This window comes from Elaeis guineensis, chromosome 5 (assembly GCF_000442705.2).
Source record: "Elaeis guineensis isolate ETL-2024a chromosome 5, EG11, whole genome shotgun sequence".
Lineage (NCBI taxonomy): Eukaryota > Viridiplantae > Streptophyta > Magnoliopsida > Arecales > Arecaceae > Elaeis > Elaeis guineensis.
The window spans coordinates 2663616-2679846 of record NC_025997.2 but is presented as its reverse complement, the minus strand read 5'-3'; the positions used below and the strand labels follow the sequence as shown (position 1 = coordinate 2679846).

The following is a 16231-nucleotide window of genomic DNA, read 5'->3' as shown; positions in this document are numbered from 1 at the left end:
AGGAGACGGGTCCGTCGTGGCACAGTTGTGTGGGCAATGGTGGTGCCACGCCCGAACGATCTCATGTGGAGGTATTCGGGGCAATAATGGTTGGACGAGCTGGCCACATTGTGCAGGAAGGGGATATCTCGAGGTTTTATCCTTGAGGAGTTTGTCTAGACTACTCTATGCGTTCTTGATCTCTGTAGTGGAGCGAAGAGGCGATAGAGGGCTAGTCGAGCAAGGGTGTGGCCTACCCAAATAGGCAAGTCTCGTGAGCATCGCAAGGTGATGTCTCATGGGGATCCACGGGAACCGGTCAGTCGTGGAGAACAAGGAAGGCTTATGACATATCGGTCAGAATATGTGCCTTGGAGTTGGGCCAAGGATCATGGATGACCAAGAGGGTCATGCCAAGGAGAGGATGGCTTGATACATTTATCATCCGATCGAAGATATTTACTTGATGGGGTAGACTTGGATACCGATATCGTGGCAGTGCTCAATGTGTGAGTAGGCTGTGGACCTAAGATGTTGGGTGGTGGGTTATGTATTCCCAGGATCGTGGTAATGCACAGTGATGGGCGAGCAGGCCATGAATATTGTCAAGTGATATAGCTAGGGATGAAAAGGCATATCAAGGATGCAAGACCGGGATCATGGCATAAGAGTAAGTGGGGGAAGCTTGGATAGTCGAACCTCAGAGAACTCGGATGTGTACGATCATCTGTAGCTTGGAGGAGCTGCAGGTCGTGTCAGCTTGGTAGTTTAGCCGAGCTGCATTAAAGATGGGTTTGCCCGAGCCTCATGCATAGTAGTGACGTTGCATGGTCGTGCTATGTGGATTTGATATGTGTAGTACTGAAGGATAGCTTGGTGGATTGCGGATCAGTGATACAGTGGTTATGTCATGGCACGAGGGTATGTGAAGGATCAAGACATCTGGGTTGAGCAGTGCTTGGCTTGAGGGGCAAAGCCTTAGAGTTGACACAGAGGTGTTGGGCTACGGAGCACTCTTGAAAAGAATCTAGGTTATGGCATGGAGGTGCACATGAGCATTGCAGTTGATTCGAGGGGTCGGATTGCTTATGGGCACTTGAGGGTGTCATCTGTATTCAGTACAATAGTGTTACCAGGTAGGGGTATAGAGGTGTAAGCTTGGCTGTGTGGCTGGACTGTTGCGTGCTTATTGGTATGTTCGAGGAAAGGACTCAAGAGGGCTGACTTTGGTGTGTGGCATGCTGGGACGCCGCACAGGTGTTTGAGTAAGAAAACACTCACCCCATGACAGTTGGTATCAGAGTCAGATTGGCTAAGTCGATGGTCGACATTATGCTTGGTGTTAGCTTCTGATACGTGTGGTATCAAGTTGAATATTTTGGTTGCAGATACAGGGGATATCTAAAGCAATGTGAATTTGAAGTCTAAGTTCAGAGGAACTGGATGTCTGAGTCTGTTGTGGGTGTCAATGACTCAGAGTGGGGGAGCATGTTGTAGGGCAATGTGCTCAGTGCTAAATGAAAAAGGATGCTCATAAATGGCACTAGTGGATGGAGGCCTGTGAATGTGAAAGTGTATCAATTCATGGCTGAAGAAAGGAATTCAGGGTGAAGAGTGCTCGTGAAAGCTAAAGCACTTAGGCTGCATGCAAAGTTGCAAGGCAGAGCATCTCGAGGGACTAGAATCTCTAAAAAGGCAGAGCTGGACAAATAGACTGAGGTACTTGGGTGTATCTATAGTGCAGGGAATGATGTAGCACTCATTTTAAAGGTGCAAGCTGAGATGAGAACTTGAAAAGTCATGGAACTCAGTTGCACAAGGTATGGGAACATTGGAAAGAGTCATCTCTTGTGTGGATGATTGTGGAGCTGAAGCACTTGAATGGTATGAGATATCAACCAAACTCAATGGAACTGCTCTTAGGGTGAAGGCATTGGTAAGCCGATGTACTAGAGGCAGATATTTGGCTTAATGAAACTGCTCTCAGGGTGAAGGCATTGGTAAGCTGAGGTACTAGAGGCAGATATTTGACTTAATGGAATTGCTCTCAGGGTGAAGGCATTGGTAAGCCGAGGTACTAGAGGCAGATATTTGGTTGAAGGTGTTTTCTCGCTACACAGGCATGTGATGTCAGGGTGTAGGAGATGAGGCACGAAGGTTGTTTAATGTTGGCTAGGTTGGCCATGAGGTGGTCATATTGTGAGGCATTACAAGGCCCTGATGTCGAGGCAAGTGGGTGTCAAGGCAAGTGGGTGTCGATGCACTAGAGTCGTAAGAGTGAGGCAAGCCAGAGGGGTAGCCTTGCATTGGCATTACAGACTCAGAGTCAAGACACAGAAGCAGTCGAGTTGGGGATCGCAGGAAATAGCATGGACAAATGGTTCTGTAGAGACAGACAACTGGTGCTCGGAGTGAAGACTGGATTGTCTAGGCACTTGAGCAAAGTGGAAAGTGGCCTTGATCAGATATTAGGGTCCCGCTTAGAAGCAGCCATGGATCTGTGTTCAGTGCAGTATGGTAGGGTCCGAAGTCTTGGTGTTGAATGGAAAAGGTCGGAATTACCACAAGACTGCAAGGCACGTATGTTACAAGATCAGGCGTTTGGAGGTGAGTTGCCAGAGGAGACTCATGTGATGGGCCACTCTGAGACTTCGATGGGTAGGAGTTAAGCCTTGGACACAGTCCAAGGAGTGCCATTTTGTGTTTCTGACAATGAATTTTGCATTGGTGGAGATAATGGTAGCTCTTAGATTGAGAAAATCGAGAGTAAAACCTCGGAAGAGTTCGAGGAGTGCCACAAAGTTTTCAGTTAAGTTGATGGTCAGAGGACTGCAGCAAGCTTAAAGAATGTAGTGGCCGCTCTTAGATTGGGGTAATCGAGAGTTAAGTCTTAGAAGAGTCCGAGGAATGCCATGTAATTGAAGGTCAGAAGACCATTGGAGGAGGACAAAAGCAGAGGTTGGTGTTGGATTTTGTAGCAGTTTGGTTCTGTGGAGGAGTCAGTGTGGTGTGGATGATGGATTCTTAGTGGTGGAGAAAGGATCAAGGACATCAAGACTGCGGGTCTCTGACTTGAGGAACCATATCTACAGTTAATGCAATGGAACTTGGTTGTGGTGACTAATGTTCAAGTAGTGGTTTGGACGTTGACGAGGACGTCGAAAGCTTGAGTGGGGGAAAATTATCATGGGCTTATCTACAGGCATGTCGCAGGGGGTGCCGGCATGGGCGTGGCACGGTGCTGCGAAGGATTTGACTTGGTCAAAATTTGCAATGCTACTCGATCATTTGGAACCCCTGGGATGAGTTTTAGAGGGATGCCTTGCTGGGGTAGTGAGGGAGCAATGGTTCGCCAAGGAGCGGTATGGTCATGGCATGATATCGGGGGCTCGGAATGCGTGATATTTGGAATGATGGTGGTTCGCCATGATATATGTGGATACTCAAGGATTCCTCTTAGTTTGAGGAGGGGCGCGGAGTTTTGGTCGCGTATCCGACTCCCCCAGACCCGTAGGAGACGGATCCGTCGTGGCACAGTTGTGTGGGCAATGGTGGTGCCATGCCCGAACGATATCATGTGGAGGTATTCGGAGCAATGATTGTTGGACGAGCTGGCCACATTATACGGGAAGGGGATATCTCGAGGTTTTATCCTTGAGGGGTTTGTCTAGACTACTCTATGCATTTTTGATCTCTGTAATGGAGCGAAGAGACGATAGAAGGCTAGTCGGACAAGGATGTGGCCTACCCAAACAGGCAAGTCTCGTGAGTATCGCAAGGTGATGTCTCACGGAGATTCACGGAAACCGATCGGTCGTGGAGAACAAGGAAGGCTTATGACATATCGGTCAGAATATGTGCCTTGGAGCTAGGCCAAAGATCATGGATGGCCAAGAGGGTCATGCCAAGGAGAGGACGGCTTGATGCATTTATCATCCGATCGAAGATATTTACTTGATGGGGCAGACTTGGATGCCAATATCGTGGCAGTGCTCAATGTGTGAGTAGACTGTGGACCTAAGATGTTGGGTGGTGGGTTATGTATCTCCAGGATCGTAGTAATGCACAGTGATAGGTGAGTAGGTTATGAATATTGTCAACCGATATAGTCAGGGATGGAAAGGCATATCAAGGATGCAAGACCGGGATCGTGGCATAAGAGCTTGTGGGAGAAGCTTGGATAGTCGAATCCTAGAGGATTCGGATGTGTACGATCATCTGTAGCTTGGAGGAGCTGCAGGTCATGTCAGCTTGGTAGTTTAGCTGGGCTGCATTAAAGATGGGTTTGCCCGAGCCTCATGCATAGTAGTGGCGTTGCATGGTCGTGTTATGTGGATTTGGTATGTGTAGTACTGAAGGGTAGCTTGGTGGGTTGCGGATCAGTGATACAGTGGTTATGTCATGGCACGAGAGTATGTCGAGGATCAAGATATCTGAGTTGAGCAATGCTTGGCTTGAGGGACAAAGTTTTAGAGTTGACACAGAGGTGTTGAGCTGTGGAGCACTCTTGGAAAGAGTCTAGGTTATGGTACGGATGTGCGCATGAGCATTGCAGTTGATTCGAGAAGTCGGATTGCTTATGAGTACTTGAGGGGGTCATCTGTATTCAGTATAACAGTGTTGTCAGGTAGGAGCATAGAGGTGCAAGCTTGACTGTGTGGCTGGACTGTTGCATGCTTATTGGTATGTCTGAGGAAAAGACTCAAGAGGGCCGGCCTTGATGTGTGGTGTGCTGGGGTATGCTATAGAGTCATGGCAGGTATCACTGCTTTAGTGCTCAAATCCAACTCTAAGCGGAATTGGTTGTATGTGATTTTAAATGGGCAAGGAAGCGGAGAATGACTAGGATGCGCCCCGTCTCTCAAACACCAAACACACGCACACACAAGTAAAACAGATAAACAATAAAGAAAAGGTATGTGCACCAAAGAGTACCATGGAGGACAAATGGTAATCTTGCGCCAGATCACCATTTGCCGTTCCCGGCTCTGTTTGCGTCCCCAGTGGAGCTTTCTCGACTGCAAATAAAAGATGCATTCAGGAGGAGCTTTGAGAATTGCTGGGGCGATAGAAGAGAAGATAATGTTGAGGGAGTGAACCATTCTCTCGCCTAGGCCTCCGTATTGCCTGCACCAGGTACAATTGGACCGTGGGCGTCAAATCCCACGGTAGATATCATGCCACGCTATTTCTTATATTTCATCAATTCCCGATTGCGTGCAATCCATCATGCATATGCTTTCGGATTTGTCCTGGTTCACTTGCACCTGGGGCATGCAATAATTTCTCCTCTCCTAGCCGGCTTGATCTTTGGACGAGAAGATGTCTTACTACTCCATGCTCATTGTAGGATTTGTCCTGGTTCACTTGCACCTGGGGCATGCAATAATTTCTCTTCTCCTAGCCCGGCTTGGTCTTTGGACGAGAAGATGTCTTACTACTCCATGCTCATTGTACAGAGAGTTAAAAAGCTTAGCATTGTTGTTACGTTGTTAAGGAAGAGTTGGAGGGATTGCAGAAACCCAAGAAGCTTCTCCTGATGTTGGGTGTAGATCAATATTGAGCTCAAACATAGATCGATCTCGAAACGAATGATCCTAGATACATTCGACTGATCTCGGATTTGATCGAGATCTCATTTCGGTGTCTCATCGACGATTAGCCTGCTCAACTGACATCTCAATTCTACGAAATCTTCAAAAGTGTGGGGACAGTTTCCTTGAACTCTACGCATGTGAACTCTGGACTCTATGCATGTGGACTTTGGATTCTTGCACATAATGCCTCCGAATGACGTGCATATCAATGCTCGTGATCGTGTGCTTGCTTTTAATGCACGTAATGGACGTCTATGATCTTTAGTTAAGTAGGTGCAAATTTTCCAGTTTTGTTATTTGACTAAATGGTAACGGTCGGCTGCTACCCCTGAATATAAAGGGGGAGAAAGGAGATTTTTGGATAAGTATTTTCTCTGGAGAAAAAGAGCTCTCACTCTTTTCATCTTTCTCATTTTTTTTGTTGTTCCCAGCTTCGAAGATCCCCCGCTATAAAATCTTTCATAAGTATGGATTTCTTTTTCAGGTGCTCCGACGCAAAGGCACTCAAATCGGATACTAAATCTTAGATTGGTATGAGATCGACCTCAACCACACCAATCCGGACCTTCACGGCAATAGATAATATATGATGCGAACTGTGGAGATTGGAAAATCATTTGGAGGAACATTAATATTGGAGGAATTGAAGGACATAGGGTGTGGCTTAATTGCTTAAGGATTTTTAACAGCGTGCACTACCAGGTCTCGTCCCATGTGCTTGTGACTCCTCTCTTTTTGTATTGGGTTCCACGTGAATCGATAAATAGTAGTATGAATGGACGTCAACAGTAATCCTCTCGTCAGAGACACTTCAAGATTGCTCTGTTCCAGGGACCATTTATATCGATAGAACTCTCTTTCCCTCCCATGGGTCACTGCGTCTAGTCTGTAACTCAATACTAATAGCTAGCCTGCTGAAAGAAGGGGACACTCAAATCGGTATAGCACGTTGCCCAGCCGATCAATTTGTGTCAAGACAAAAGCTAGGTTCCAAAGTCTTACTAAGTAATCCTATGAAATGGAATGCCCGTGGTCACTCGCCACAGTAGTGCAGCTCTTGCTTTGGGCCTAGCAACGGTTGTTGAAGCACATAGAGACGGCTGTTCAAAGAGACGTTGCGTAGCTGTAGTAGGAAATGCCAGTGCGTGTACTATTAACACGGATCTGTCCGTGGGACACACTAATTAAAGTAGGAGACAGTAGCATGGTCCACAAAGATTGCATGTCATAGTTTGCTCAGAGACGAAGATTTTTAATCTTCTCCTCTTCTCTTTGATCTGGTTCCAATCTAGATCGTAGTCACATGCTTGCACGAAAAGGCTTCATGATGCCTCACATGTCATAGTGAACAATTTTGGAGGTGACATGGTCAGCACAAGCAAGCCCTGAGGGCCGGAACAAAGTAAATTATAACTCGAGCGGGGAGTTACAACTCTTGCAGCGTCCAACACAATCTTCCCTTCTTGTGAAGCCCCCTTCTTTAAGATTGAGAATGAATGGGAACCGAGCTCGATATCAGAGTGACGGCATGACGATGCAAGAGACTTAACCATTTCTCCGGTGCTGGAAGCCCTCTAGATTTCAAATTCTATTGTTTGGTAATACGAGTTGAGTCCCTCATGATGCAAATTAAAACATCTAAAGACCTTATGGAATATGAATGCTTCGACGGTGGTAGGTTTTCATTTTGCGGTTAAGATGCATTAAAAACAGAGTCAAATAAAAAATGAAAACACCAAAACCAAGCAAATTAAATCTAGTTCTTCCCCTCAGAACTTGTTCATATCTATGTATATCAAACTACATCTCAATCGACATATATATTACCATCATGCTATGATCAGATATTACATATAAGCAGCTGCGGGCTACTGGCAATCATTCTTTTGGCCTGCAGCCACTTCAGCCGCTGCTGCGCCCTACGCTCGCGCTAATCCCACTACGTTCAGTAACATCACGAGCTAACGGTCAATCAAAACATGAAAGTCCCGCCCTCTCCTTTCTTCACGACTACCATCCAAAACCCTTGCCTCAGTAACCCAAACCCGGTGAGCACTACTAACAGAGCCTAAAAGTTGGCGCCTAGAAAAAGAAAGACACCAGAGCATGACATGGCGGGAAATTTGAAACCCCAGTCCGACCACCATGTCTGCAATTGCCCATAAATCCATGATAGGTAAATTAGACCCGGAAATTTTTGCCGGCGAAGGTCTGGCCGAACTGCCAGTTGGCGGGGACGATGTTCCAGGAGGTGGAGGTGCGGCGGTCGCTGGCGGTGACGCGGAAGGAGAGGGACTGGCCCACCAGCACGGCGTTGGACTGCCAGTTCTGCCCCCAGTTCCGGGACATGGGCATCCACCCCGTCCTCGACCCCTTCACGCTCACCCGGACGATATCGCCGGCGCTGGCCACGTTGGTGATCAGCACCAGGTTGAAGTACTGGAACCCGTTGATGGTGAACCGGATCCCCCCCGACTTCCGGCACGGCACCCTGTCGAAAAAATAAATATTTTCGGAGCGGTAAATAAACAAAATTTAATACAAAAGGTTGGAAAGGGATGGGGGCCGGGCAGGCGCGTGGGGCATGTGCCTCGGTATATCTCTTTCTCCCAGGATACACGCGGTTTTCTTTTTGGGTCGTGTGATGGGACAGTAAAATTACCATTCTGCCCTTCTTGGTGAGACGCCGAAGAGTGGAAATCCAATCGTTTTTTTTTTTTGAGGGGGGGGGGGGGGGGGGTGTTTTTAGTCATTTAGGTTGAAAGAAATGAAAAAGCAGCGGCCGGAAACGCGGAGAGGGTCCCGGGCATGTGGAGGGATCACGGGTGTCGTGAAGGGTAATGGCGGGCCCCCAGATTTGGCGAGATAATGGAATGCCGTTTGATAGCAGGTCCAAAAGGTCAAACATAGTCGATGACCAAGACCGCTCCTTCCGTTCTTCGTACTAATTTAGTACTTTATTTTTCCGTTTTGGTAATGAGTACTTTATCTCATAATTAATTTTATATTATCCCAAAATACAATTTAAGTTCCTTCCTGCCCGTTAAAATAAACGAGTAGGGGAATGCATAACTAAATGGCGAAGCCAATGCTGCAATGAAACGGATGGAGGCCGTTAAAGAGGGGCATCTCAATTATTACATCGACGTTATTAGGGTCCCTGCCAGACTAACGACCGAGGTTAAAGAGCGCCGACGGACGCTAAGAAAGGGGTTAAAAAAAAAAAAAGTAAAATAAAAAACGGCGACCAAAAGAGAGAGGTAGTAGTAGTGAGTGAGAGTTGAGCGATTCCATCACAGCCGGGGGAACCACTAGTCAAGGGACGGAGATTCATCGGTGGCATTAGATCTACGGTGGAGAAAAAGAAAAAGAAAAAGAAAGCAAGAGGTGGTGGGGTGGGGTGCGAATATACCTGCGGTAAGAGACGGGGACGATGCCGGCGCGATACTGGGCGATCTTGAGGAACATGGGCATGGCGAGGTCGAAGTGGGGCCGTGGAGGGTTGCACCAGCCTCCATTGTCGGAGGGGAGGGCGTAGTTAGGGGGGCAGAAGTTGGTGGCGGTGATGAAGATGGAGGGGCTCCCCGGGTGGCACCATCTGGGGTCGTCCGCGCACTTGATCTCGAAGCACGCCCCGCAGCTCAGCCCCTCATTGAACAGCGCCGTGCTCAGGGCCGCCGTCTCCACCCCATACCCCTGGCTGTACAGATTCCCGTACCCACACGCCCCTCCTAATATATAACAAAGAAAACAAATCAAACGACGCTTAATTAATCTACGCCAAGTGAGCTAGCCCTAAAAGGGAAATGTGGGTGGTACCCATGGTGCCGGAGGCGTCGCTGCCGCCGTAGAAGGTGGCATGGGCCGTCTGCCACTGTCCGCCTGCGTAGACCCCGGGGATCCGGGCGTCGGCGAGGGTCAAGAATGCGAGCAGAGATACGGCGATGGTTGCGGCGCCGTGGAAGAAGGCCATTTTTGGAATCCTTGGAGAGAGAATAGAATGAGAGGGAACGGTGTGAATGGGCGCCGGGGGCGGGGGGGCGAGACTGGGGTTGAAAGCGGGAGGAGGGTGCGCTACTTATGGAGTGAGTTGGGGGATATTTTTTCTTAAATATTAGAAAGAAAAGTAAAAGGACGAAAGGGGATTGGGAGTTTGGCTTGATCTGGTCAGTTACGAAAATGCCATTTTTTAATAAGCCTTCTCGTATTAATAACTAACTGATTCCTAAGCAGTGGTTAGGATGGGGTGGATACACTACGTAGATGGTCGCAATGTTGTAATTTTATCCTTTCCTGCTTTGAAGCTGCACTAGGCATGATCCAACGGTTGGTGTCGCGAACAAAAAAGATCAATCATTAATTCGTGCGAAACATACAACCGAAATGCTCGTGGCAGCGGGAGAGGAGAAGAGGGAACAAAAGGCGCGAACAGTGTCCACATGTTGGCTTTTAATTAGAAAAGTGGTCCCACCTCGAGCCCATTGTCGTCCCTAGTTGCACTTACCTAATATTACATCGTGGTGGTCTACTCCCTTGCAACATACGGCAGGCTTGAAGATCCGCTTGCATTACAACTTAATGGTAATCTTGAGATTATGAATGAGGCACATAAGTCTCAAAATCCATCATAAATCGCATAAAAATATGACAAAAAGCCTTGAATGCCTATCAAACAAGTGACTTGGACTGTTCTTCGGATTTGTCATGCCTTTTCTATTAAAATCTGGATTTGGATTTGTTAGATTGGGTATATATTTGGTGTTAGATCAGTAGAAACTCATTTTTTCTCATCCATTATGGTAAAGGAAAACCTTATTTAAGTCCTCTCATCCTTTTGTTTGATTACGTCATAAAAAATATAAAAGTCTACTGCAAGGTGTGAGGAATAGTCTCTAGAGAATTTGATCATCACAGAGACCATACGCTTAGATGTGTGATGAAAAAGACTCATTTCTATAGCCTAATCAACAAAGTACAGAATATATGTTTCCTCAAGAATCTAGAAATTGTTGTAGAAGAAAGCGATGTAAAGGATAGCCTTGCATGGAAGATAAAATTCAATAAAATAATATTAGTTGTGGTCCATGTCCCATGTTCCAAGATATCAACCTAATATCTAGCCATATAATGTTCCATGTTCTTCATTACAATCTGAAAATTTATGGTCCTATAGAAAGACACCATGTTTGTGCGGTCTTATATTTTATAGTTCAAAGAGAATTCTAAGATTGTCTCTAGAAATGTGGTAAAAAGGAGGTTTGGCCTCTCATAAAAGAGTTATGCAAGATTCACGGTAGAGAGATCAAGATTTGTGGATGTCACAACTCCAAGAAATATTACTTAAAGAAGAGTTCTACTGATAAGCAGACACTATATTAATAACACTTTGCAAGATATAAGCTTCAGCTTATGGTTTGGGCGTGAAACAACCATAATGCTACATAGCAGTCTCTACAGTGATTTTGAGGAATCTAAGATGCACATAATGCTATCTTTGTTACATCTCGAAGCACACAAGAAAGCTTATGAACGACAGCTATATAATATTCTATGGAGTGATTTCGACGGATCTTTTCATCTGTATATAGTTATGAAACCATTGTATCACATTTCAGATATAACACTAAAACGTTTGTGAAAATTCTAAATTATCGCTGCTATATATTTTACATACGACATTATCTTTATTTGATTTGCAGCATCGGTGAAGTTAATCAAACCCCTATCGCTGCTTAGAGGGTGAGAGAGATGGTAGGATCCGACAAGATTGAGTTGCACTGCTCACGGAGAGTCGGGGCTGTCCGGAATAGAAGAACGACTCATTTTCTTGTTTAGAAGGCAAGAGACGGTAACGTCGCAAATTCAAAAAAAAAAAGAAAAGCAAACAAACAAAAAGGAAAAACTTTTTATTAGAAAGCTTTTGCTACCAAGGCAGCTTTCGGGTGGCGAATTGGTGGTGGCTACCTACGAGTTCTGATGACTAGGTTCATCCTTTGGGGCGAGGGTAGCCTACTCCCTTTAGGCCGGTGGCGGTGGCCAAAGGGAACCGTTCTCAGCATACCACCATCCACGGCACTGAGACCGCACCCTTATCCTGACCGCACGGTCCCCACTCCCCACTCCTTGGGGGCTCCACATGTCTGTAATTTTTTGTACTTTTGCATTGGGCTCGATTTGGCCGCGGCAGGGTGTGGTTCTGGGTGCGTCGAATAGAAGTGAGGATGATCTTGTGAAACGATCGGTGCGATTCGCATTTGTGAAGTCAGGATCAGCAACACATGGCACCTTCTCAGCGAGCCAGTCCAATGAAAGCGAGAGGTGGGGTGAGGTCTGGCGCCCATCGACCACCACCACCACCCAGCCATGTGAAGCAATTATTTGTCAGGTTAGACTGCCTCGTGTCCAAACCAACCCCATGTGCCTCTCGCTTGCTAACTATTACCCACTCACTTTCCCTATCTCCTCTCTTGTTTCGCCCCATCATTGTTCCTAAGTTTAAAGTTACCCTGTTTCTCAATCTTCGTTCCCTGGACTATGCAAAAATTTGTACCATTTTGGTTCCTTGATCTGTCTCTTGTCGGTTGAACCTTAGCTTAATGGTGTATATCCGCAATATTTGGAATTGAATTATTTTCCTCTATCTATCATGTTAGGCGGTATATTTTGCATTGATCCAAACATTTGCATGGAAAAGAAAAAAAAAAAAAAAACCTCTCTATTTTATTGTTTAACTTGGTCTATATATAATTTAGCTTAAATCATGCTGCCAACAAATTTATTCATTGCAACTTATGCAGAAAAGGTGACGAGTGATTTGGACATATGAATCTAATGTATGTCAAGCATTGGTTTAATTGTGAATACAAAATATCGTGACTATAATTTTGTGATTTTAAAAATATTGAAAACTACCTTTTAATCAATTTTGAGTTTTCTAGATGCAAACCAGCAAAGTTGGTAAAATAATTGGATCTTAATATCCAATGTCCTAGATTTGAATCTCGGCTGCATCCATTTGTCTGGGTGTGAGATTATCCTTCTCTCTTTCTCTCATGCATGCATATCCACCTCCCACAATCAAGGTGGACTTAATCAAGTCATTAAACACCAAATCACAATATGTATATTGCTTTTGGCGTGATATAAAGCTCATAAATAATAGTTAATGATATGTCCCCTTGTTATATTTGGGCGCACACTTTTTATAGAAGATTCCTTCCCATTTTTATAGACGACAAGCAGATATCTTCTTTCCAACTAGTGATGACCCCAAACATTGTTGTTTTGCCGCATCAAGTTGTTTCATCCCTTGGTATTCTATCGTACTCTTCTTCGTCTAACCATAAGAATGGAACATCTTCTCCATGTAGCCTTCAACGTTTCACACTACACACCCCTCATGACCCCTTCTAGGCCAGGGTCAGGCTAGCTTCTTTTTCCCTTTTCCATTTTTAGCATCATTTCCTTCACCAATTAAAGTGCCACCACCGCGTAATCCCAAGATTCAGAAGGCACCAATGTTAACTTCGCCGGTTGCGAATGCTATCAAGACGACTCGCATGGAAGTGCGGTGCAGTATTGTGATGGGATACAACTCATAAACATGGTTTTGAGCACTAACCCATTGGCGTCCCCTAAGCCGCAAGACATGGGAACGTGCAACCCGGGGCCCATCTCCTCTTATCACTTGTGCCTTCTAATCTAAATTACCGTCAGCGTCTCTTTCCCACGTGAGCGAATTCAGAGTTACGATATATTGCGGCCAATCTTCTCATCATTCGATCGTCGGTATCGTACACCTGCAAGAAAAATTCTCACAGATCGAAAATACTTCTGATGGAAACCCTCCGATGGTCAAGTCAGAGAGGAGACTAGGCAACAGTGAAAAATTAGAAACTCAGCTGAGGAGAGAGAAAGAGAGCTCAAGAGCTTAGAGACGCCTCAGAGAGCTTGAAAAAGCCTGCCTCCAACTTAGAACTTCCCAATACTGTTGCCTTACCCCGTTTTATAGTAGAACGCGGTATGGTCCTGCCATTAATGGTGCAGACAACTGGAGAGTTGTCAAATCACCGGGGGCTGTCAAGTCACTGGGATTAATCTATACCTTTGGCAGGATAATGTCCCAAGGCGGCCATGCCGTATGTCCTAGACAGAACAACTGCCCATAGCGGTTGTACGACGTTTGGGCAAGCTGGCTGACTATATGTCGGTATTCGGCTGTCGGGACGTCCGGTGATGATTCGAGAACACCGTCGGCTGATCTGATGCCTTGTGGAAGCCGGACGTCGGCTGCCATCCCCGACAGTGAGTCGGTGATTTGGGTTCGGCCACTCGGCCGGTCAGGAACAGTATGGGTCTGTTCAGCCGGCATATCTTTGGTCGGATACTGTCGGCGGCCATTGTCGGCAGTCATTGTCGGAGTTGATCGTCGGGGTCGTCCGTCGGAGTCGTCCGTCGGTTCGATCGATATAGTCGAGCGTCGGTCGGACCGATCCGAGGATAAGTCGGCATATAGGAGTCAGTCGATATATCCCAACAGTTGCCTCCCCACTCCTGAGTCGGATGTCGTACTGGCCAGTATTTCCACGTGGGCGATGGCTTCGGACGAAAGGAGTGGTTTTCCATCACGTCATGGTCCGACTCTGGTGACCATACCAACGAACGATCTGGTGTCAGACGTCGCATTAGGAACGTAAACCGCCGTCTCCTTGAGAATGCGAACCAACGTCTCCTTGGGAACACGAACCGCCATCTCCTTGGGAACATGAACCGCCGTCGGTTAATTAATTCCGAGACGCGGTTTTTCCGCCATGTGTCAGGGGGCTATTGGGCCGGAACCGTTCACGTGGATGGAGGTGACGTGGCTCGATCTGGGGGCAGGTGCGTCGAACCTTCGGACCGAAGAAGGATCCAGGTGCTGCCACGTGTCGACATCCGAAAAATCCTCGTTCGGCGCGCTTTCATCTGGACCGTTGAAGGGCCTTATATATATGCGGCCACTTACATCCAAAACTTCACTTTTTGCTGCAAGTTTGTTCCTGGTGCTGAGGCCCTGTCGAGTTGTCCCCAGTTTCAGGTAGTTGTTTCCGTCCTCTTCCTTTGAAAGCTCTTCTCGAAGTTTTTTCCGTTCTTGTCTCCTTACATCCTTTCTCCTTTGTCATTTTCTTTTTGTCCTCCTTTCTGGGGCTAGTGTTATGGCTAGAACCTCTCCTCGAGGAAGTCAGTCGGAGAACCCGACTGACGATTCCCGATCGACCCCAGAGGTTGAGGTTTCTTCACTTTTGGGAGCAAACGTCGAACGGCTCAGGGAGCAATACAGTATCCCGGAGCAATTCGAACTCTTCGCCCTTGGGGCTGAGGGTCGGGTTAACAACCCGCCCCCGGGCCAGGTGGCCTTTTATGTTGAGGACCTTCGAGCAGGTCTTCGCTTCCCGATTCTGGAGTTCGTCCGGAACGTCTTGGATTATTACGGGCTTTGCCCGGTGCAACTGATGCCGAACTCAGTCTGGTTGATAATCAGCTTTGCCTTATTGTGTCGGCTTTTGCTGATCTTTTCCCGCATTTCTCTCTTCCAAGCATTCTTCATCCTCCGACCCCACCCAAAAGCCCGAGGGTGGTGGTTCTTCAATCTCCGGAAGGATCTTTCGTTCATCATTGATCTTCCATCGTCGATCCATGGGTGGAAGAATCAATTTTTCTTTGCTTCTTCTTCGCTACCTTGGGGGTTCTCGTCTCGCTGGGGCGACCCTCAGACTCAGCCGAACGAAAACAGTTGGGTGGAGGCTGGAGACTGAGAGGACTTTCACCGATTGAAGGATGTGTCGGTGCCGAAGCAGAGGGAGCTCGTCACCAAGCAAGCTCTGTACGACGCCGGCCTGAGTTCGGTTCCCCACCTAGGTACTGTTCGGTCTGTCGATCATCCTTTAGTATTCTTATCCGTCTTCGGATTTGCGCTAATCCTTTATTGAAATTGCAGGTATGCCGCCGAGAGTGAGACTGACCGATGCCGACATTCGGCAACACGCGGCGAGGAAGAGACCGGCGCCCGGGGTTGGACCTTCGCGGCCTCCCAAGAGGCCTCAGATATCATCCCCGACCGACATAGTGACAGCGGCAGCGCAGCCCGACACCGAACATGGGTCGGGCTTTGAGCCGGTCATCATCCTGTCAGCGCCGGCGGTGCCACCCGAGGTGCCATCCGAGGAAAGGGCGACAGAGGGGGTAGCCGAAGGTGTGTCAGCTCCCCTGACTATGGAAGAGGTTCGGGCCGAAGCGTGTGAGCCCGAATGACCTGCGGTGGCTCCCGTTGTGCCCTCGGGAGGGACTCAGTCGAGCTCGAGCTTCCCATCTCTCTTCGATTTTCGGGCCTAAACGATCGATCGAGGGAAGGCTCCGATGGCGCCGGTCGATGACACAAGGTCGGCGGGCTGCGCCGCATCATCCGACGTTCAACTTCCCGAAGGGGCGTCGGCCCTGGCCAACCACAACTTGGCTAGGAGGTTGTGCCAGGCAACTATTCTCCCGACCGACCGGGAGCTCCTGAAGAGTCGGTCGGTGACCGACATGCTTTCTTCCTTTTACCCGACTATGATCTAGGTGAGCTCCTCTTCTTCTTCTTTCCTCTTAATTATTATTTTTTATCATTTTATTTTGCT

The 16231-nt window shown here is 47.3% G+C and overlaps 1 protein-coding gene across 1 annotated transcript; it reads right to left on the bottom strand.

Moving 5' to 3' along the window:
• Positions 1–7326: 7326 nt before the first annotated feature.
• Positions 7327–9650, bottom strand: LOC105044395 (expansin-A4). The gene is made up of 3 exons (XM_010922274.4): positions 9396–9650; positions 8989–9307; positions 7327–8067 (listed from the first exon to the last, which is right to left on the bottom strand). The coding sequence occupies exons 1-3, from the start codon at positions 9547–9549 to the stop codon at positions 7758–7760; spliced, it is 783 nt and encodes a 260-aa protein (XP_010920576.1). The 5' UTR covers positions 9550–9650; the 3' UTR covers positions 7327–7757.
• Positions 9651–16231: the final 6581 nt, after the last annotated feature.